At 40.9% G+C, this 24,606-nt stretch overlaps 1 protein-coding gene across 2 annotated transcripts in view; it reads left to right on the forward strand.

The window, feature by feature from the left end:
• The first annotated feature begins 233 nt into the window (after nt 1-233).
• LOC121922974 (zinc finger protein OZF-like) overlaps nt 234-24,606 on the forward strand; it is a 109,687-nt gene continuing 85,314 nt past the window's right edge. The window contains exons 1-3 of one of the 2 annotated variants that reach the window (XM_042452996.1): nt 234-270; nt 4,352-4,460; nt 8,447-8,591. In XM_042452996.1, coding sequence (XP_042308930.1) covers nt 4,374-4,460; nt 8,447-8,591 — 232 coding nt within the window. In that variant the 5' untranslated portion in view covers nt 234-270; nt 4,352-4,373. The remainder of the gene's footprint in view (nt 271-4,351; nt 4,461-8,446; nt 8,592-24,606) is intronic. The other variant, XM_042452997.1, reaches the window with a different exon arrangement.

The following is a 24,606-nucleotide window of genomic DNA, read 5'->3' on the forward strand; positions in this document are numbered from 1 at the left end:
CACCTTTTGAACTCTCTTTTTTTACAATTTTCAATTTGGTTTATGAGGTGCTACATTCCTGGCTGGTTGGGTGGAGTATCATACCACACTGGCCCAAACCCATTCCCCAAAGACTTGTTGCCATTCTTTCTTCTCAAATTCCATGTCTTAAACCTACGCTTTTTCAGGTCGAGAATCCTGGAGAAGTTCACTCGATTCCCGTGCTGAAGGCTCCTTGGTCCCAGGCAGAGCACATGGGGACAATCAACAGAGTTGATGGAGGCGCCCTCTGCAAGTACAGAGAACACTCCTGTCCAAAATCCTGTGGTCCCTTTGCTGTTGTGCCTTAAGTTGTTCTGCTATGGTGATCCAGGATTTCTGGATTTTGCTGGCAAGTTTGTTAGGTTGTGTAGTACATTGTTGAAGTGTGTTATTATTCTTGTAAGTACATTCTTCGATGCCAGATTGTGCCCTCCACCCATGATAGTAGATTTTGGCCACTTTGTGTTATGTATGTATATATATATGATATATATGACAGTGGGACTCGGATATGGGATATCCATTCTGGAGCCTCCCATATATAGCAAAATCCACAGACCTTGATTTCTGTTGTCCCCAGTGGTGGCATGTGTACATGGCTATGCCACCATTAGGAACAACGGGGCTGTCCGTAATGACAGCATGGACATATGCATGTGCTGCAACTGGGCAAAAGGGAGGCTTGCTGTTCGCAGTTAATAAGGCCTTGCTGTATTAGTATTAGTATTTAAATGATTTTACACAAACAAAACTAGCAAAGAATGCATTTGACAATCAGTAAAAGGAAGTGTAAAAGGAAGAACAGGATCTGGAACAATGGATGCAAGCTACAGGAATAGAGATTCCACCACAACATTAGGAGAAACCTCCTGACAGTAAGGGCTGTTCGACAGTGGAACAAACTGTTTAAGAGTGTGGTGAAGTCTCCTTCCTTGAAGGTCTTTAAACAGAGGCTGGATGGCCATCTGTCAGGGATGCTTTGATTGAGAGTTCCTGCATGGCAGGAGGTTGGACTGGATGGCCTTCGTGTTCTCTTCCAACTGTACAAATTCTATGATTCTACGAACTTAGATAGTTTTTGCAAGTAATGCAGTATTACATGGTGAGTAAAGTTAGTTGAAAAATATGGATTATTTATGTATAGTATTGTCAAAGTGTTGTAAGAAGAAATGCAAAGAAAACAGGATACAATCATCTGCAAATGTAGTAATATAAATAGATGAAGATCTACTGTTATGTGTTTAGTACGTTGGTATGAAATATGATATATTGTATAGATATATAAATCCAGTAAGTAAAAAAAATAAGAGTAACATTTTGGGAATGGTTATACAGTGGTCTCTCCACATTCACTGGTGTTAGGGGTAAAGGACCCCCATAAATGTAGAAAAAATGTGAATAAAAAACCCTTTTCTTTTTGCCCAAGAGTACACCTATGAGAAGTACATGTTTCATCAAACTAAAAGTGACATGTGCTCCACCCCTTTTGTGGGGTAATCTCTTAATCCCACCTCCCTGATTTTGGGGTTCAGCTTTTTTGGGTTTTTGTTGGGTTCTATGTCAGGGATGCTTTGATTGAGAGTTCCTGCATAGCAGGGGGTTGGACTGAATGGCCCTTGTAGTCTTCCATCTCTATGATTCCATGATTTTTGGGGTTCCACTTTTTTCAAGTCTTCCAATGCAACTCTATGGTCAACATCTGCCAGAAGTTGGTCATAGAAATGTGCCGGAGGACATACAAATGCCTAGAGAAGTGTTTTTTCTAGGAACATCTTCTTTCGCCAACATAGCTCTATGGTCAGCCTCTGGCAGAGTTGTGCTAGAGGACTTAGAGATTCCTAGAAAGAACATAATAATCAAATCCACATAAGTCAAAGCTGCAGATGTGGAGGGCCAACTGCTTGGATTTCATTGCCCTTTATAGAGACCCCTTAGAGGGCCTCCACAGAGCAATGACTTGTATGGGGCAAATATATAATGGAGTTGCTTGGCAGGCTTGACTTCTTGACAGCCAATAACAGTTCAGGTAGACGGGGGGGAAGGGCTCCCGGGGAATTAGAATCTATAAAAGCAGGAGGGACTGAGAGGTTCTTCATTGAGAATCAGATAAGGAATCTGACTGGGAGTAAGAGAGGGATTCATACAGTATAGGGTTTAGTTAGTCCAGAAGGGACTATGATAAGCCTGCAAGTGTATGTTAACACAACCACACTAGGTTAACGCCTGGAAGAGTTGGGAGTCGGAGGCACTGCATTGCAGTGGTTCCAATCCTATCTCTCAGGTAGATTCCAAAAAGTGATGCTTGGAGACAGTTGCTCTTCAAAAAGAGAGCACAAATTTGGTGTCCCTCAAGGTGCTATCCTGTCTCCAATTCTATTCTATATATGAAGCTGCTGGGTGAGATCATCCAGAAACACAGGGCAACTAGCATGCTGATGACACCCAAATATATTTCTCCATGCCTCGGACCACAGTTCATACCAAAGATGGTATCTCTACTCTCAATGAATGTCTTAAAGTGCTAATGGATCGGATGAGGAAAAACAGACTGAAACTGAATCCAGAGACGATGGAGATACTTGTTGTCAGGCCCACTAAGTCAGGTATAAGGATAGGTCAACCAGTCCTAGATGGGGTCACGCTCCCCCTTAAAGGACTGTGTTAGAAGTTTGGGAGTACTCCTAGACTCGTTGCTTCAGATGTCAGACCAGATAAATGCGAAGTTAAGAGTGCTTGCTATCATCTTCAGCTGATACGCCAGCTGCGTCCTTTCGAGGGACCTAGAAACTGTAATGCATGCCCGGGTAACCTCGCAACTCAATTTCTGCAATGCACTCTACATAGGGTTACTCTTGTGCCTAATCCGGAAGCTTCAATTAGTCCAAAATATGGCAGCCAGAGTGGTCATCCAGACAGCTAGAGGTGACCACATTACCCCTATCTTAAAAAATCTTCACTGGCTGCCTATTAGTTTCTGGGTACAATACAAGGTGTTAGTTATGACCTTCAAAGCCCTTCAGGGCTTGGGTCCGACCTATTTGCGGGATTGCCTCCTTCCATACAATCCAACACTCACACTGAGGTACTCTGAGAAAAACCTTCTTTAACCAATAAAGACCAGGTTGGTGACGGTTACCCAAAGGGCCTTTTCATCGACTGCTCCATGGAATGGCCTGTCCAAGGAGATCCAGAATGTCAGGGATGCTTTGATTGTGATGTTTGGCAGGGCCAGAGGTTGGACTGGATGGCCCTGGTGGTCTCTTCCAGCTCTATGATTCTATGATCACGAATCTTGGCATCTTCAAAAGGGTTATCAAGACGGATCTCTTCTAACAGGCCTTCTTCATTGAATAATCCACCCAGTCTCCCATAGACATAGACCATCACCCAACAGCCCATCCCCTTGTCTCTGACTGGCTTGATTGTTTTATTATTGTAATTTTAATTCTTTTAATTCTTTTTATTATAGTATGGTTGGGGGGGGGAGGGAATTGACAGGAGGTATTTTAATTGTATGTTGTATATTATATTGTTTTTTATTTAATCCTGTGGAAGAGGCGGCATATAAATACTGGTAAATTATTATTGTTATTATTATTATTAACAGAGGTCTCTATCTGAGTGAATTCTAGACAATGTAAATCAGGGGTAGGCAACCTTTTTGAGCTGGGGGCCGGGTTGCTGTCCCTCAGACAACTGGGGGGCCGAAGCCAAAAAATAAATAATTAAATATTTTTTTTTAAAATTAAATATATAAATAAACCAGGACAAATGTAGGACAAAATTGTCAAATGGAAGATACTTTTTTTTAAAAAAGGAGGACACGCAAAAAAAAATTTGCTTATTTTTAAAAAAATGTTAATAAAAATGCATGTTTCTGAGGCTTCTATAGACAATTGCCCCCCAAAGGCCCCGGCGGCAATCGGCGGCAGGACCGGGCTGGGGCCGGTCCCAAGGCCTTGCCGGGCCACATCCGGCCCACGGGCCGCAGGTTGCCTACCCATGATGTAAATGAAAGCAAGCACACTACTTACCATACTGAATTGATATGTTGATGACACTTGGGACCCTAGCCCTTATATATTTAGGGAGAGTATTAAAAGGGTAAAAGGTGGGTAGGTGTCAGTGAAGGGGGGCCTTATCTGGAGAAAGTTAAAAGGTAACTTTGGCCCTATAAGGAAGGTCCCATCACAGCCTCAATTTAGTTATTTTGTCTCTCAGTGTAAATTCAGGCTTGATTTGCTCTCAGAGGCATTTAATAGTCTTTTTGGTGGTCCATAGAAAATGACATAAAGCTATACACATATAGAACACCTCCATTTGTACTTTCTGCAGGTGTGCATAGATCCAATATGGTCTTCAAAGTTAGGGAGGAAGGAGAACCAACATTGAAAGCTTTCTCCGTGGAAGAAACTGCAGGAAAGATGATCTTGGAACAGGTTAACATTCACCCCTTCCTTATTTATGATAGAGCCATTGGGAGTTTATCAGACTGGGATGCTTGTGAGTGGTCAGATGCTATGGGTGGTCATCCTCTGTTCTGAAGTGGATCAGCTGGTCAGTGCTTTCTGTCTCCTTGTCCTTGCTTTCCCCCTCAGTCCATTAGAGCCAGGGGTAGTGGGACTGGGGTTATTGTCAATGGTGGCCCCTCACAGCATCCACGAGGAGGGTTTGTTCTACTCCTGCATGAGCATTAAATCCATGGTTTTTAGACAGGGTTGGTCTACGATTTTGTCGGAGAGAGGCACTTGACTGAGACAGATGGATTTGAGCCTCATGATAGCCATCAATCCCTAATTATTTAATTTGTGATTTTCATGTTTTTATTTTCAAGGATAGGAAGAGAATCTTGTAATGTTCTGTCTTATGTCATAAAAGAACTTGACAATAAAGGCTGGAAATCCAAAAAAGTGTGCTGATAGAGTGAGGCTATCCTAGTCCTAGTACCAGTTAATATTGCAAATTGGGAAGATATGCATGGAAGAGATTCCATGTGCTAAACAAAGTCTCTCTTCACATGAGTAATCTAGATAACCAGGAATCCAAATTGTAGCCTTATCTTTCCCCTCATGCCATATTTGTTATGTTAAGGAAAAGTTAAGGAAAAGTTAAAGAAAAGTTAAGGAAAAGTTAAAGAAAAGTTAAGGAAAAGTTAAGGAAAAGAAACAGAGGAATATAGTTTTTTGTAGGTTTTTTGGGCTATGAAGCTGTGTTCTCGAAGAGTTTATTCTGACGTTTCACAAGCAGCTGTGGCTGGCATCTTCAGAGAATGCTGGCAGGGAAGAGAATGGGGAGAGTGTTGGTTGAGAAGAAGCGATTCACATGTTGATCTGTGAATTGTTCTGTTGTTGAATGGCAAGGCCTCAGAGTGTCTTATTAAATTAAGGATCCATTGTCTGCTGGGAAAGCCCCCCTTACCCTGAGTGGTTTTCATTTGCATTTGCTGGGACTTGATTTTGGAGTTTTTCAGGACTGGTAGCCAAACTTTGGTGCGTTACAGACCGCCGGATTGCGGCGGTCTGGCTCCGCCTCTGCTTGCATTGTCCGGGAGCCGCAGCGGCCAAACCGCGCGGCTCCCGGATGCTCCGAGGAAGGAGCATGGAAATCGCGCTCCTTCCTGGGTCCTGTAAGAGATGCCGCGAGGCGCTAGTCGCACACTCATGGCGTCACTTCCAGAGCGCGACGTGCGGACGCACAGCATCCGCTACATCAATATGGCGGCGGCCATGTGGAATGGCCGCCGCCATTTGTCACGGACTCACTGAGCTGGACTCTGTCCATGATAGGGTTAGGGGTGTCTGGAAGAGATGCCCCTTTTTCAAACTGGGATGTCCTCAGGACGTCCCTAATGGCGGTCTGTAACCCGCCTCTCTTTACTTTAAGGGTTTCTTCTTTCCTGTTGAAGTTCTCCAGGTGTTTGTGGATTTCACTGGATTCCCTGTGCATTCTGACCTGATAGTTATTGGTATGATCCAGATTTTCAGTGTTTTCAAAAAGCATGTTATGCCCAGGGTCATTTATAACATGTTCTGCTACTGTTCTGGCTGACCCAGTCTCAGTGTCTCTCATGTTCCTTGATTCATGTTTGGATGCTATGTTTGGTGGTCCCTATGTAGACTTGTCTGCAGATGAGAGTGTTTCTCCTGTCCTTCACTGAGCTCAGCATGTGCTGGAATTTCTTGATTGGTTTGTAGATTGTCTGAAGGTTGTCTTTTCTAACACGTTTCTCTATTCTGTCTGTGACTCCTTTGATGTGTGGTAAAAACACCTTACCTTTGGGTTGTAATTTGTCTTCACCCCTATGGGTTCTTCTGGGTCTGGCAGCCCTTCTGATGTCTGAGCTGGAGTAACCTTTAGCCTGTAGAGCCCAGTCTGGGTCCTTCAGTTCATCTTCCAGGAAGTGGGGGTCATACATCCTTTCCCCCCGATCTACCATTGTTTTTATTGTGCTTCTTTTTTGTCCTGGAAGATGGTTGGAGTTCTTGTGCAGGTATTTGTCTGTATGTGTAGGTTTTCTGTACCAGGACAACCAAGAATGGCAATTTTCCCTCCTTTTCTTTTTATATGGTGAACTGGATGTTTGTGTGGATGTTGTTCAGATGGTTCAAAACATGGTCAGCTCTTCTCCATGGCTCCAGATGGTGAAAGTGTTATCTACATATCAGAAACATGTTGTGAGCTTTTTTGATGTTGTTTGTTTTCAGGGCTTGGTTTCAGAATGTTCCATGTAAACGTTTGCTATGATGGAGTTCAGAGGGCTTCCCACTGCTACCCCTTCTCTCTTGTCATAGAATCCATTATTCCACTGGAAGTAGCTTGAGGTGAGGCAATATTTGAACAGGGTTGTGATGTCTTCTGGAAAAATTTGTTGGATTATGGTGTACATTATGGGGACTTTGGTGAACAAGGAGACCACATCAAAGCTGATTAGTATGTCTCCGAGTTTGAGTTCGAAGTTGTTGATTTTTTCTGTGAAGCGAGCGGAGTCCTTGATGCAATGGGGGATTGCCCTATATGGCTTTGTAATTGTGTGACCAGAAACTTGGCTAAGTCAGATGTGTGGAATCCAATCTTGGGAAGTAAATGCAGTCCTGATGGGAGAGCCTCAGATTGGCATAAACTTTGACGTGTGGTTGGCTGAATGGAGGAGTTTTTGCTCAAGGTGTTTGTTTTCATGGGAATTTTGTAGGCCGGGTCTTGTTTCAGTTTTTTGTATATTGCTTGATTCAAGAGTTCCTTGATTTTTTGTTTGTATTGTTCTGTTTCCATGATTACTATGGCATTGCCTTTGTCTACGGGGAGAATTATGATTTCTGGGCCCATAATGAGGTCTTTGAGGGCTTTTCCTTCTCTTTTGGTTATGTAGCTAGGTGGTGGTTTTGCAATATGGAGAATCTTTGCTGTTTCTGCATTATCTCTTCTGCTTCCTCCTTTGGGAAATGGTGGAAGGGCGGATTCAACCTGGGCAATGATGTCTTTAACTGGGTTCTGTTGGTAGTAACAGCAAAGTTGCCTCCATTTGCCAAGATGGATGTTTCTTCTTTTGAAAGATGCTGCTCTGTTCTTGATGTGTCCAGCGAGGGTTTCAGCTGATGCTTGTGGCATTTATTGAATTTTTATTTCTGTCTTTCCGTGTGCTCTGCCATATCTTATTCTATTTTTTTTTGTAGGTGAGGCTGTCAATTTTGTCCCAGTCTTAGGTGTTCTTCCTTTGACTGATGCTGAGGTGGAGTGATAGCAGCTCCTTGTCTGTGTTAGCCAGTTCTTTGCGGGTGGTGTGTATTCTTTCCCATAAACATGTTCCATTTGGTTGTAGATAAGGTTAGCCTGTGGGGATTTTAAGGTCCTTTTTGCTGTGAGAAAGTATGGTATGGTATCTGTGTCTCTGCACCTTAGTAGGAAGATTAGTGAGCAGAGTAGATGTGTTTCCCTGGTCCGTAGTTTTTCCAGACTCTGGGTGACTTAGAACAGTTTCTCCCCATAGAGATCTTCTAGAACATGGCCTCATAGCCCAACTAACCCACAAAAAACTATGGATGCTGGCCATGAAAGCCTTTACAAATACAGTGGTGCCTCAGGTTACGAATTTAATTCGTTCCGCGGCCACTTTCGTAACCCGAAAAGCCTTCGTAAGCCGAAATGCCATAGGCGCTAATGGGGAAAAAGCCGCGGCTCTGCCGTGGCTCCATTTAAAATAGCGCCGGAGTTTTTTCGTAACCCGAAAAAACTTTCGTAACTCGAAACAATAATTCCCTATGGGATTTTTTCGTATCCCGAAAAATTCGTAACCTGGGTATTTCGTATCCCGAGGTACCACTGTAGGGGAATATTCAGACATGTCCCACTCTATAAATATTCTGAAGTGATGAAATAATATTTGCAATGCAGCATGTGTTTTCCTTCCCTTTTGCTTTGTCACTCTCAGGATGAGGGCTATTTTCTATTGCAGGTGACTTTTGTGGATGTGGCAGTATATTTCACATTGGAAGAATGGGAACTATTGGATCAGAACCAGAAATGTTTATACAAGGAGGTCATGATGGAAAACTATGAGAATGTGTCTTCCCTGGGTAAGAAACATGAGCCCATTTCCCTTCCTATGGAGCTGAGAATCCTTTCATATCACATTGTCATATCACTATGATTCCACATCCTGTGGAATCCTGGGATTTTCAGTTTCATGAGGCACTAGAGCTCTCCAGTTGAGAAGTCGAAATACTCCTCTCTAAACTGCCAATCCTGCAATTTTGAAGAAAGGAACCATGGTAGTTAATACTTTTGCTCCCAAATGCTCCTCAGCACAGACCACACCTAGTTTACTGAGGTGTTTTTTACCCTTCCTTCAGCCTTTGAAGGGTTTGGTCAAGCTTTCAATATCTTCTTGGGGAAAAAGGGCTTCCCTGGCCTTAAACAGGCTCAGAGAAGGCCCAGTGGGGAGAAAACTGCACCCACCTCCCCTAAGGGATGTTGGGGGATATTGGGGAGCAAATCATTATTTCATTTTTCCCCAGGTGAAACAATAGATACAATGGGGGGTGCCCTCTGAGATCTCCTGGGGTTTCAGTGTGGCCCCCTAAAGGCTCCTCTCTGGAGCCTGACCCTCACCAGAATTGGGGTCCAACTTTCAACCCCATTCCTGAGCCTTTCTTATTTATTTATTTGTATATTCATTATCTTCCCTTTTCCACCAAATGGACCTCAGATTGTCTTTCCTACATCAAATGCTGTGTGTATGTGTCTGAGAGAGAGAGAGAGAGAGAGAAAATGAATGTATAAAATAGAATGGCAGGGAAGATACAGTGCTTCCTCGGGTTACGAAATTAATTCGTTCCGCGGCCGCTTTCGTAACCCGAAAAGCCTTCGCAAGCCGAAAACCCATAGGCGCTAATGGGGAAAAGCCGCGATTCCGTGTGAAATAGCGCCGAAAAGCACCAAAAAAATTTTCATAACCCGAAAAAACATTCGTAACCCGGAACAATTATTTCCTATGGGATTTTTTCGTATCCCGGAAATTTCGTAACCTGGGTATTTCGTATCCCGAGGTACCACTGTATGCTGAAAGTGAAGCTGAAGCTTTGCAGGAGGGCAGAGGGGAAAGTGGAAGGAGAAATGGAAGGTGATCAGGCATGTGAGAGCAAGGAAGTAAGGAGAGAACAAAGCAAAGAGAGTCTCCCTCTGTGTTGATAGGATGGTCCCTCTGGGAAAGTCCAGAATAGGGCCAGAATACCTCAGTAAACTAGGTGTGGTCTATGCTGAGGAGCCTTTGGGAGCAAACGTATTAACCTACCATGTGTCCTTTCTTCAACAATTGCAGGATTGTCAGTTAGATAGAGTATTTCGACTTTCTCAACTGGAGAGCTCTAGTGCCTCATGAACTGACAATCCCAGGATTCCACAGGATTGGTGGAATCATAGTGATATTGACAATGTGATATGAACGGATTCCAGCTCCCATAAGAAGGGAAATGGGCTCATGTTTCTTACCAAGGAAAGACCACTTCTTCATAGTTTTCCATCATGACTTCCTTGTTAAACATTTCTGGTTCTGCTTTCCAATAGTTCCCTTTTCCAATGTGGACATATACTGCCACCTCCGCAAAGGTCACCTGCCATAGAACATAGCACATCCTGAGAGTGACCAAAGCAAAAGGGAAGGAAAACACATGCTGCATTGCAAATATTATTTATCACTTCAGAATATTTATAGAGTGGGGACATGTCTGAACATTCCCCTATTTGTAACGGGCTTCATGGCCAGCATCCATAGTTTTTTGTGGTAGTTGGGCTCTGAGGCCTGTTCTAGACGATCTCTATGGGGAGCAAACTGTCTCAAGTTCACCCAGAGTCTGGAATAAAAACTACGGACCAGGGGAAACACATCTACTCTGCCCTCACTAATCTTCCTACTAAGGTGCAGAGACCAGATACACTAAACATACTTTCTCACAGCAAAAAGGTACCTTAATATCCCCACGGCTAACCTTCTCTACAAACCAAATGGACATGTTATGTGAAACGGAATACCCACACCACCCGCAACGAACTGTCTAACACGGACAAGGAGTCTGCATCCACTCCACCTCAGCATCAGTCAAGGAAGACCAACTAAGACTGGGACACAATTGGGGACGCCCTCACCTACAACAAAAAATAGATAAGCTATTGCAGAGCACACGGAAAGACAGAACATAAAAATTCAATACATGCCACAAGCATCAGCTGAAACCTCGCTGGACACCTCACGACCAGAGCAGCTTCTTTCCAAAGAAGAACACATCCATTTTGGCAAATGGAGGAACTTTCTGTTTACTACCAACCGAACCCAGTTAAAGACATCATTGCCCAGGTTGAAATCCGCCCTTCCCCATTTTCCCAAAGGAGGAAGCCAGACGAGATACTGCAGAAACAGCAAAGATTCTCCATATTGCCAAACCACACTAGTACATAACCAAAAGAGAAGGAAAAGCCCTCAAAACCTCATTATGGGCCCAGAAATCATAATTCTCCCCTTAGACAAAAGGCAATGTACAGTAATCCTGAAACTGAAACATAACAAAACAAAACGTCAAGGAACTTCCTGGATCCAAGCAATATACAAAAAACTGAAACCTTCAAAATCCCTGAAACACAAAACACCTTAATCAAAACTCTTTAATTCAGCCACCACACACAAAGTTTATGCCAATCTCCGGCTCTCCCTCCAGGACTGAATTTACTCCCCGAGACTGGATCCCCCACATATGACTTGGCAACGTTTCTGGCCATACAATTACAAAGATTATAGGGCAAAACCCCCCACTTACTTGAAGGACTCTGCTTCACTTACAAAAAATTAACACACCTCAAACCAAAACCCAAATAACATGCTAATCAGCTTTGATGTGGTTTTCCTTCTTCACCAAAGTTTTCATAATAAACAACATTGGCATTTCATCCAACAAATTTTTCCAAAATAAATCACAGCCCTGTTCAAACCATTGCTCGCACAAGCTACTTCCCCATGGAACACTGGATTCTGAGAGAGAGAGAGGGAAACTCTGAATCCCATGATAGCCAACTTTACATGGACACACTTTGAAAATAACAATACCAAAAAAACCCACATGTTTCTACATTGTGGATCGCCAACTTTCACCATTGGAGCACCAGGGGGAAAAGGCAGCACCGTTAAAAGACTGTAGACAGGCAAAAAGGATGTGTGAAACCCACTCCGGAGTTGAATTGACGGCCCCAGCACTGGGCTCTCCAGGTCCCCCTAAAGGTTATCCAGCTAAGGAAACCAGAATAGATCCCCTCACTGCCCGACCCCGAGGAACCATAGGAGACGACAAAACAACAATTCACAGGGAAAGATTTTTAACCAACCACATCAAAGGAGTCACAGAAAGAAATAGTGTAAACAACTGGTGAGGAAACACACCCTCCAGATGAACTAAAACCAACCAAAAATCCAGCAAATGCTGCACTCCATGAAGACAGGAGAGACCCTTCACCAGCCGCAGGAGTTACTGCATACCATGCAGCTGTATACCAGTCTACATAGGGACCACCACATTCGCATCCGAACTGAACAAAGGAAAAGTGAGAGAGACAGCAGGACTGAGTCATCCAGAAAAACCTCCGCAGTAGCGAACATGTTATTAAAACCACCCCTGGCATACAATGTCATTTGAAAAACCCCCCCCCCCCCCCCCCCCCCCCCCCCCCCCCCCCCCCCCCCCCCCCCCCCCCCCCCCCCCCCCCCCCCCCCCCCCCCCCCCCCCCCCCCCCCCCCCCCCCCCCCCCCCCCCCCCCCCCCCCCCCCCCCCCCCCCCCCCCCCCCCCCCCCCCCTGAAGTTTAGATCCGGGGTATGCAACCGCGGCCCGCAGGCCGGATGCAGCCAGCAAGCCTTGGGACCGGGCCCCGCCGTTCGCTGCCGATTTGCCACCGGAGCTTTGGCCTCTATGTGAGGGCGTGGGGCCTTTGGCTATCCGGAGGCGGCGGGCAAGGGGGGCAAGCGGCAGATGAGGGGGGCACTTGTCTATAGAAGCCTCCGAAACCCAGGCATTTATCTTAACTTTTTTAAAAAATCAGCAACTTTTGCGTGTCATCCATTTTGTAAAAAAAAGGTGTCCTCCATTGAAATTTTTTGTCTTACATTTGTCCAGTTTATTTATTTAAAAACTTTTTTAAAATTATTTAATTATTTCATTTTTGACTTTCGGCCCCCAGTTGTCTTGAGGGAAGCAACCAGGCCCCCGGCTCAAAAAGTTGCCTACCCCTGTCTCTAGATCGTGCCCAATAACAATAGCTCAGAAAGCCATAAAGAAGCCACTGAAATCCATAACCCCGGACAACTTAACAGGAAAAGAAGAAACCTTAAAGTAAGCACAGTTTGGCTACAGTCCTGAAACACCACAAACTCAAGACCCAGCAATGCAAATGAAAACCATTCAGCGTGAGGGGGTTTCCCAGCAAAACACGGATCATTAATTAAATAAACCCTTGATTCATCCAATTAACAACCGCATATTACAAAGATCAACCATGTAACTCACTTCCTCTCAACCAACAGATATATACCCCTATCTTCCATGCAGCATTCTCTGAAGATGCCGCCACAGCTGCTTCGAAATGTTAGGGAATAAACTCTTGCTAGAACACGTCCTCATAGCTGAAAAACCACAAAAAAAACTATATTCCATATTTCTTTCCTGAACTCCTTTTCTTTAACTTTCTTTAACATGAAGACTAGGCCATGAGGGGGGAAATGTGGATTCCTGGTTATTCAAGATTTCTTGTGTAAAGGGAGGACTTGTTTAGCACTCTTTCATTTAAATCTTCCCATTCCAATATTAACTTGGCACTCGGACTTGACAGGCTCATCTATCCGCACACGTTTTGGATTTCCAGCCTTCATGGTCAAGTTTCTTTTAGCAAATAAGACAGAGAACATTACCAAGATTCTCCTTGACCTCCTGAAAGTTAAAAAATATGAAAATCACCAACAAAATAATAGGGCATGTGGCTATCATGACGTCAAATCCAGCTGCTGGTCAGTGCCTCTCTCTGACAAAATCGTGGATCAACCTCTGTCTAAAAACTATGGGTTAATTGCTCATGCATGGAAGAGAACAGTTCCTCCTCATGGATGCTGCGAGGGACCACCATTGACAGTAACCCCGTCCCCACCACCCCTGGCTCTGATGGACTGAGGGGGCAAGCAAGGCCAAGAGGCAGGAAAGGACTGATCAGCTGATCCACTGCAAGACTGGGATGACCTCTGACCCACCCACGCATCCCAGTCTGATAAACTCCCACTGGCTCTCTATAAAGACGGAAGACGTGTTGAATGTTAAACCTGTCCAAGGTCAACTTTCCGTTAGTTTTTCCCTTGGCGAAGCTGTCAATGTTGGTTTTCTTCCTCTAACTTGACGACCACTGGATCTATGCCACACCTGCAGGACAGTACACCATGGAGGGGGGTGTTCTAATGTGCATATTTTTACTGTTTTTCAGTGGACCGCCAAAAAGACTATTAAATGCACTTAGAGAAACTCATTGCCTGCAATTTACACTGAGAGACAAAATAACTCTTGAGGTGTGATGGGACCTTCCTTATAAGGCAACAGTTACCTTTTAAACTTTCTCCAGATAATTTTTTCTTCATTTAATGGTATTTATTGCAGTGTGGTTGGGGGGGAGGAACTGACAGGATGTCTTTTTAATTGTATGTTGTATATTAATTGTTTTTTAATTTAATCCTGGGGAATTGGCGGCATATAAATAAATAAATAACAACGTCTCTATCTGAGTGAATTATTATACAATGTAAATGAAGGCACGCACATTACTTACCCTACTGAATTGATAAGTTGATGACACTTGGGCCCTAGCCTTATATATTAGAGGAGTAGTTATTCAAAGGGTAAAAGCAGCGGAGGTAAACCGCTTCAGGACACAGCTTAGGTGATCTGAGCGGTTATATAAATAAGGCTTGTTTGTTGTTTTCGTTTCTCTTCGTTGAGTTCATCTATTAGACTCTTTTTTCCTTTACAGCCTCTGGGTTGCAATTATCTATCGCCCTCCTGGTCCGTTACCCAGTTCCTCTCAGACTTTGGATCATGGCTGGCATTTTTTTCTTCGGATGCAGCTCCCACTTGATACTATGGTGACTTAATATCCACTTTGACCATTCAATAATACCTATAACATAATAATATAGATTTATTGTATCCGCCCAATCACGGAATCCCGGCGGCTAACGCAGTAAGAAAATACAATACAGAAATATGCAATGAGATCCAAAAAAATTCCTTTCCAATCCCCTGACCTTACTTCAACCACAACAAAATCAATACAACAATATAAATACAGTAGCAAACAATGAAAATCTAAAGCATTACAAACAATGAAGTTCATAAATAATCCTTTCCGTTCCTCGCACAAGATTCAGATTCAAAAAATCATCTTCCCTTTGCTCTCTCTTAGCTTCTTTTGGCCTTTAGCCACATTCCAACTCTTCAACTCATCTCTCATGGGGACTGTCTTGAACCTATTTCTTGCTCTCAAAGAGTGTCATTCTGATACCTGGCATTTGACTTTCTATATTGATCATTATTTAATCGTTTTTTACTCTTACTTATACCCACCTCCTCGTCTCCGTTCATTCTATTTTTGTGATCTTCAGTATTTAACTCTACCATCTCAGTCCGACCTTGGTTCACCTCTTTCTTCTCTAAATCTTGGGGGACTCTGCCTGATCCAGCAATGTCTTTATTTACACTCCAGTTCTTTCTTCAACTCTTGACAGATTTGACCCTGTCTTTTATGCACACCTTCCTCTATGGCTAGGGCCCTCAGCCCTGGCTTACCCTCCTTCTTAGGTTTGTACAGTCCTGCTCTCGAGCCGAACAACTTTGGAAAAAAAAGTCCAGGGAGCGGACTAAATTTATTCATTACAAATTTGTTCTTCTTCCTTTTCACGACCCTGTCCGTGGCAAAAACAGAATTTATATAAAGCATTGATTCTGCACCACTGAGAGGCGCCCGCAGTGTTCGTTTCACTTTCAAAAACACTTTGCTAAAATCACCTTCCTCCTGTCTCTTCATCATTCTCTACTAATGATTTCGCTATTCACCTAAAAAATTATCCACTATTCCACTCTGAGATAGTCCCTCTCGATTTTTCTTCTCTTAATTCTTACTATCGCTCTCGCCTAAAAAAATTTCTGATTCCTCCTGTTTATTTGGATGAACTCTCTACCTGCTTACTCTTCACAAACCTGCAACTTGTTCTCTTGAGTCCATATTCTACTAATTTCTATAGCACTCTTTTTGCCCTAAGCTCTCTTTATCTTTAATCTGGTCTCTCTTACGGATTCATTCCTATGGTCTTCCTTATTTCATAATTACAGTGGAACCTTGCCATTACAGGGGATCCGTTCCAGGGATCCTTGCGCGTATGGCAGATTTCCGCTAGATTCGAGCCCCCATTGTAAAAATGGGGTCGGTGCGGTGGCAGGGAGTGTGCGTGGGGGCAACGGAACAGATTGGGGCAAGTGGAAACAGGGAAGGCCATTCAATGAATGGGACGCGCCGCCTCTCTTCTGCCCTGAGCGGCCCAGCGTGCTTGATGCGCATTAGCTTCAAAGACGCTTATTAAAAAGTCAGCGAGATGCGGAGGCCCCACTTGTAATTAATTTTATTATTTTTTCTGTTTGTTTTCTCTCTCTACATATTGTGTTGAATAAAAAAAAGCCTCTGAATATGATCTCTGCTGCATCCCAGGACTATCTCTATATTAACCCAATCATCAACATTTTTTTGAAAAACTCTTTAATCTTTTATTGTTTGTTTGTTCTTTAAATAACTTCTGGATCTGACAATAAAATTTCTGGTAAATTTTCAATCTGTTCTTTTAATGTTCTCTTTCAAATTTAGCTTTAACATATTATTGATCTGAGATAGGTTCTAGGCAGTATCTCCATATCCTCTAATTCATTCAATAATGCTTTTGAGGGACAATTCTATTCAGTCCTAACCATGTGAATCATGTCTTCCAGACATTAAATTTAAATTATTTTTTTGTAGTATGTAATGTGTCTCCATTGTTTCTATTGGGTTTTAAGTAAATTCACTTATTAATTACATAATCAAAAGAAACATTCAATGTACAAAGCGGGCTCCTAATTGCGGTAGACGTGAAATTGCAATAAATCGGAAATCTATGCACTAATCAGAAAATAGAGAAATCTATTCCCACAACTATCATAAAGAATTATTTAAAAAAAAAAGATTATGACAAACCTAATATTATTAGGAGATTTTAATGAGGTAAATAAACCCCGAAAGTAGACAGGAAATCAAATCAAATAGAAAGATAATAAAAAGGAATCAGGGTAAACTTCTAAAAAACTTTTCCAAATTATGGAAGAACAAACTTGACTGATGTGTGGAGATAACAAACACAACGAGGCAAGAGGATATTATCCTTCTTTTCGGAGGTACAAGATCCCTATAAAGAATAGATTTATTGCTTGCAACACACACAAAAAAATAACTATATATTAAAACCAATGGATATACTGGTAAAACCCACTTCGACCATAATCAATAATGATGGAAATCATGAGAAAGTAAAAATCAGATGCACATGGAAAGCGACAAGAATCTTTACTGAACAATGAGAAAATAATTGAAAAAGTTAATAGTAAAAATAATAGGAAAAATGAGAACAAAACAGACGTTAATGAAAAATAAAGTGATATGGGATGCAAGTGCAAGGCCAGATCAGAGGAGATATTCATTAAGCTTAATACGATAAGAGAAAAGAACAGAATAAAGAAAAAAACTAGTTATGGAGGAATTAAGAGAAAGAAGGACGAAGAATGGAAAAACAAACAGGACAAAAACTAAATAAATTGAAGTATGGTTTATTACAGAAACATTAAACTCCATAGAAACAAATTGAAATCTCGAAGAAATTAATAAATGATTTAAACAAGAACAATTTGAATTCTGGAAACAAAATAGGGAAACCACTAGCAATATAATTAGAGAAAGGAGAAAAAGTTGATTATCGAGGATTAAGAAATTAAAAGTTAAATAAATTAATGAAACAAATTAAGAAAACATCTTTAAAGATATATTGAGAAATTATTACAGATATAAAGCAGAAACGGACCAAGATAAAGGAATAGAGAAAACACAGAAAGAGAAAGGGGTCAAATATAATAGGATCATCAATGGAAATACTAAAATTATTTGCAAGAGGACCTAATATGTTTCCTAGATAGACCCAAGAGAAGTACTGAACAATTAACATTAACGATATTGGACTTTAGTACATACTTGGGGTTCAACATTAAACAAGAAAAAACTTTGTCGTCCCTAAAAATATGTACAGCGCATAGGAGAAAAGTGACTACAAAAAGAATAAACAGGGTTTAAAAGTAGAAACACAATGGTTAAAATATCGTGGAAAATAACATTGATGAATTAAAGAATACAAAACAGTATTTCAACAACAATTAGTAAAAAAACCTGGAACAGAAATAATTAAAAAGATCTGGAGAAATATGACAAAATTACAACTATATTATTGGGAAGGGCTCTGTTATGAAGATTGAACTTATTACTGAGGACTTCATATTTCTTTTCAAAAATATACATGTTTATACCAATGAGAAAATACTTTGGAAAGTGGCAGAAAGGACTTGTCAGATTATTTGGCGAGGGGAAAAAAAGCCCAGATTACATGGAAGATCTTGATAGGACGACAAGGAAAGAGGAGGCTGGGTTACAAACTTAAGATTGTGACTATTACTTCAGTTGTCTAAACTGGTTGAAAGAGGTGGGTGCAAATAGATAATGAAAGATTACTATGTCTCTGGAAGTATCAATACGTCATGATGGCTTTTACAGCGTATATTTGGTCTGACAAATTAAAAGTAGATAAAAACTTTGCACATCATAATTCTTTCTAGATGATCTCTTATCAAAGTTTGGTATAAGATTAAGCATCGTGTTATAAAAAAAGATAACGAACTTGTGAATCCACAAAGGAAGGCATTTCTTTATAGGACTTAAAGAATATCAATGAAAACCTGGATAAGTAGAATAATGTATTATTAATGTGAAGAGATAAACAGTGATAGTCTTTAAAATCATGAGTTCCCGTTTCAATAAAGAAAAACAAATATAACTGGGTTTTCTTTTTGTATAATCAATTAAACAGGCGAATGGCTTAGAAAGATATGAAAGGCCTAGAGAATAAACAAAAGAATAAAAATGAGTTGGACAAAATAGTATTTTTGGAAATTGTGAAGGATGCTAATATAACTAGAAATTCTAAAAACTACTAAATAGTTAGATTGTTAGGGCAGGAAACAATTAAGCATTACATGAGTGTGTTAGGCTCATAGATAAGTGAAGACCCATGATTTAAATCTTGGGAAAAATTCATGGGATATATATAACAACTTTACTTTGATGTCAGTTCCTTACAAAGAATTTTTTTAAATGATGTACATGATTGATGACATAACCCCAGCAAAAATTAAACAAAAATCTATAAATCAGGACCATAATAATGCTAGAAATGCGAATAAGCGTATTTTTTTTTTGAGAGAAATTCTTTCCATGTGCTGGTGGAAATTGCCAACAAAGCAAGACATACTGGGAGAGAAATACACGGAATGGATGCCTTACAGATATACAGATATACCACTAAACCGAACAAATATTTTCTACTCAATATGCTAGACAACTCAACATAACATTATTGATCAGAAAACATACCAAAAATCATATTGTACATGGTTACATCAGGAGATTATTATTCGCCAAATATTGGGGAAAAACCTCAATCCCAGCAGAAGAAGATGGTTGTTAAAATAAGAGAGGGCTATGGATATGGACATCCTTACAGCTTTAATGAGAAATGAGAACAGAGAAAGAGTAATGAATGAAAGGAATTGCTTAAAAGAGTATGGAAAGAACGAAAAAGGATGGAGTCTAAATTAAATTATAAATTCAAAAATTTAATTGAATGATACATTTAATGTAGATAAATATTGTAAAAGATAAAAAATGTAAAGTTGAAGAATATAAAATGTAACATGAATTAGGAAATGGAAAAAAATATTTTTTCTGTGAATATAGAAAGTCTAATCTCAATATATTACATTTAAAGCTGAGAGATTTACAATGTGGAACTTACACTGATAAAGATAAGCATTGTGGATAAGGAAGAACCAAGAATAGCCCTTCCAGTTTCTGGGTTTTCGCCCACTGCACTCCTCAGCGAGACGGCCTTACTAAGATCTGGAATGATCTTTTGCGTGTGCAAGGCGAATGGCCTTTATTCTATCATTGTTCCTATTGTGCGTATGCCTTTGACACAACGTGGACCACTGTCTATGATGATTGTACTCTTGACCTTGGTTTTAGTGGGCCTTGTTCTCGATTGGTTCACATCTTACTTGTCAGATCGATCTTTTTTGGTGGTCTGGGTGGTAGAATGTTTTGTTTATGTTGGTTTTAGGTTGTTTTGGGTTTTGTTTTTTATACAGACACTCTTGGAAACTTATCAGTTCTTTTGGGTTACTCCTTATCTGATGTATGAGTAAGGTAATATATCTAATCTTTCGTGAGCTAGAGAGCAAGTGTATTGTTTAAAAAGTGGTCTCCCATGGATGCATCATTGGGTGAAGTCAATATGTCTCAAGGCTGAGCTTACTTGTTCTAAGCCATTAGGCAATTATATATCATTATTATTCTATTATAGGTATTATTATTATTATTAAGGTATTGATTATTATGTGTATATACACCCTATGGAAACAATGGTTCGGTATGAGTAGAGCAGTAAAAGTGTATAAAATACACAATAGTTTAACAAGCTTGTCTCCCCACTTAAGGATGCAATCTATGGGGCAACGAGTAAACATAATGTAAAAGACTGAGATTCATGTCACGCATAAGCAACAGCAATAAAAAAACCCTGATATTCCTTTTCTATCTTCATGTCAAATAAAACAGTCTCGTATCCAGCCGGTCCAGGAAGGAGTCTTGGTTTCATTCTTTGACTCCTATTTGTCATTATCCCTCAGAGTCCAGATACAAGTCCAAAGTCTGTAGATTTTTTCTCTATAATATATGCCAAATCCGTCCATATCTCTCAGCTTCTATCCGCAGAAACACTGTGTCCATGCCCTAGTGGTTCAACGAAACTAGACTTACTGTAACATCCTCTTGGCAGGGTTCCCTCTCTCTATCTCCACCCATTAATTTCTGTTTCAGCATTCAGTGCACGCATTATTCACTCGCTCGCCGTTATGATTCATGTATCCCTCTGTTGTCCTCCCTTCACTGGCTCCCGTTTTTCCTTTCCGCATCAGGTACAAACTTCTGGCTACTCACTTTACAGCCCTTGCATGGTGCTGGCCCCTCTTTATTTAAGCTGATCTTCTTCTCCCTACATCCTACTCGCACTCTCCGCTCTGGTAGCCATAGTCTCCTTCTCTCAAACCCAGGATCTTCTCTGCCTCGATCCCGGATCCGTCCCTTCTTCTTGCTGCCCTCATCCTGGAACTTCTTCCTTTGCATGTTCAGGCTCATCACTTCCCTAACCAGCTTTAAGGCTGAGCTGAAAACCATTATTGTTTAGGGAAGGTTCGTCAGGAGAATTTGTGATTGTAATTGGCTGTCTGACAATATTTGATGTGATGTGATTTGTTTGATATTGATGTATGTTTTTAATTTGTTTTTTCTTTTATATGGTTGTAATTTTAACTATTCCTTTTTAATTGTTTATTATTTAGGAATGTATGCTTGGGCAGGCTTTTATAGTTCTCTTGATTTTACCGACTTTGTCTGTGCTGTGTTAAATTACAGAGCTTAGGAAAATAAAGTTATATAAAATATATAAAATAATAATAGTAATGGAATTGCAATAATGACGGCAAGATATATGTTTTATTTTGATATGATGTATTTGTTTTTTTTGTTTTTGCAAATATGTCGAATCTTGTTGTCTGTTCTTTGTTTATTCCATATATATTTTAATGTAAATAAACGAAGAAATTCAAGCAAATAGCGTAGTTGTGTAGTGGTAAGTGAGAAAAGTTAAGACACAGAATGAGCTCAGGCTGCTAGAGAGAGGTTAAGGAACAATAAAAAGAGTTTTTGGGGACATGTCCATAGCAAAAGGAAGGAGGTAAGAAATGGGAGAATCACTGCATAGAGAACATGGCAAAATGCTAACAGGGGAACTAGGGAAAAAGGCAGAAACTAATTTAAGCACAATCTTTTCTCTCAGTCTCTCACATAACAAAAAGGGTGCTCAGCTGAGTAAAAATGGAGGCAGATGATGCAGAAATAGGAAATTCAGCACAGGAGTAAAGTTTTTAAAAAAAAGAGGAATAAGATGGTTTAATCTAGATCTTGTAGTGTAGATGATCTTCCAGTGCCAGGATGATTCCATCCAAAGGTATTAAAAGAAACTGACAGAAGTACATCTTAAAATCATTGTCAATAATCTTTAGAATTCCTGGAGAACGTGATTGGATGGAGGACAAATGCCCCATCATCAAAATGGGTAAAAAAAGAGGGGCCCCCAAAATTTACCATCTCTAGTTAGCCTGACATCAATAATTACCAGGAAAGATTCCAGAGCAGATAATTAAACAAGAAGTTGGTAGGTACATTTAGAAAGGGAATGTATAATTTGCAAAACAAGTCAAACTATCGTTTCTCAAAAATAGGACATGTCAGGGACATATTTTACTCTTTTTTTATAGAATTACCAGCTTGTGGTAGATGAAAAGCAATACTGTGGGAATTATCATATTTAGATTTCAGTAGGGCCTTGATAAAAAAAGGCAAAAAAAAATTCCCCCACAATATCTGGCGTAAACAGGCCAGTAAGATGTGGGCTAGACAGTGCAATTGTTAGGGTGTATTTATAATTTGGTTTGAACAGCCAAATCACAAAGGATGTTTAGAAGTGAAGGATAGAAGGAGTGGACTTGCAGGTGTCCCACAGGGTTTCTGCCCTGGGGCCAGTGCTAATTCAAATCTTTATCAATGACTTGGATGATTGGAATAGAGGACATGATTATCCAATTGGCATATGAACACCAAATTAGGAAGAGTATAGAGATGGACTTTTTGATGATTGCACAAGTGTCTGACTTGTGAGCACAAACCATTCTCACAATGACTGGCTATTGTGATGGTTTCTCTACTGTGTAGAGACTCTGATGCTTCTCAAGGGAAAATGATTCTCAACAAAACATTTCCCATAGTGTTGGAATTTGTATGGTTCTCTCCTGTGTGTTGACTTTTCTGATGAATCTCAAGGTTGTGACTTGGACGGCAAAAACTATTCTCACACTGTTGGCATTTGTTTGGTTTGTCTTCCTGTGTGGATTTTCCCAATGCCTTGAAAGGTTTGACTTGTCAGTAAAAACTTTCTCACACTTCGGCATTTGTATGATTTCTCCCTGTGTGGAGAGTCTGATGCTTACAAGGGAATTCTTATCAGCAAAGCATTCCCACAGAGCTGGCATTTGTATGGTTTTCTCCTGTGTGAATTCTCTGGTGCATTTGAAGGTGTGACTTCTGGCAAAACATTTCCCACAGTGCTGATTGTATGGTTTCTCTCCTGTGTGGACTCTTGTGTCTTTGAAGGTGTGATTTTCGAGCAAAAACATTGCCCACACTGCTGGCATTGTATGGTTTCTCTCCTGTGTGAAGACTCTGATGCTTCCAAGAGAAGACTTTCCACAACAAAACATTGCCCACACTGCTGGCATCTGTATGGTTTTTCTCCTGTGTGGACTTCTGATTATGCACAAAGGAAGGCTTGTCAGAAAAACATTTTTCACACTGTGCATCTGATGGTTCTCCCCTGTGTGGACTCTCTGATGCCTTGAAAAGTTGGACTTGTCAGCCAAAACACTTCTCACACTCCTGACATTTGTATGTTTCTCTCCTGTGTGAAGACTCTGAGCCTCACAAGGGTAGAACTTATGACGAAAACATTACCACATGCTGCACATTTGTATGGTTTCTCTCCCTGTGGAAGATATTGAGCTTCACAAGTGAAGACTTTTCAAGAAAACATTTTCCACACTGTTGGCATCTGTATGGTTTTGTCTCTGTGTGGAATTCTGATGATGCACAAAGGAAGGCTTGTCAGAAAACATTTTCACACTGTTGGCATCTGTATGGTTTCTCTCCTGTGTGGACTCTCTATAGCCTGAAAAGTTGGACTTGTCAGCAAAACCCTCTCACACTCTGGCATTTATTATGGGTTTCCTTCCTGTGTGAAGACTCCGATGCCTCACAAGGGTAGACTGTGACCAAAACATTTACCACATGCTCACATTTGTATGGTTTCTCTCTGTGTGAAGAATATGATGTTCATAAGGAAAGACTCTCAAACAAACATTTTCCACTCGCTGGCATCGTATGGCTTCTCTCTGTGTGGACCTTCTGATGATGCACAAAGGAAGGCTTGTCAGAAAAACATTTTCCACACTGGTTGGCATTATATGGTTTCTCTCCTGTGTTGACTCTCTGATGCCTTGAAAGTTTGACTTGTCAGCAAAACACTTCCCACACTCCTGGCATTTGTATGGTTTCTCTCCTGTATGAAGCTCTGATGCCTCACAAGGGTAGACTTGTGACCAAAACATTTACACAGTGCTGGCATTTGTATGGTTTTCCTCGTGTGGATTCTCTCTGTGTATGAAGGTGTGATTTATGAACAAAACACGTCCCATTGCTGACATTTGTATGGTTTCTCTCGTGTGTATATTCTCTGATGATTCACAAGGTCTCCTGTAAAGAGACAAGGACAGAGAGACTGATCTCTGTAGTATCTCGAGTCAACAACAGAGTAAGCAAGCTCAAGTAGGAAAAGAAACTTCAGAGAAGAAAGAGTTTCTGTGTTCCCCTTTCCCTCCCTTCCATAAATTAGTCAGAATTGCTAATGGAGCTCTTTTAAATGCATGAAAAGAGACCTAACGCAGTTCACACCAGTTCACTCAGAGTAGTTGTTAAATTTGTCAAGTTCACAGCTGCATCACAATACA

Source organism: Sceloporus undulatus, chromosome 2 (genome assembly GCF_019175285.1).
Source record: "Sceloporus undulatus isolate JIND9_A2432 ecotype Alabama chromosome 2, SceUnd_v1.1, whole genome shotgun sequence".
Taxonomy (NCBI): domain Eukaryota; kingdom Metazoa; phylum Chordata; class Lepidosauria; order Squamata; family Phrynosomatidae; genus Sceloporus; species Sceloporus undulatus.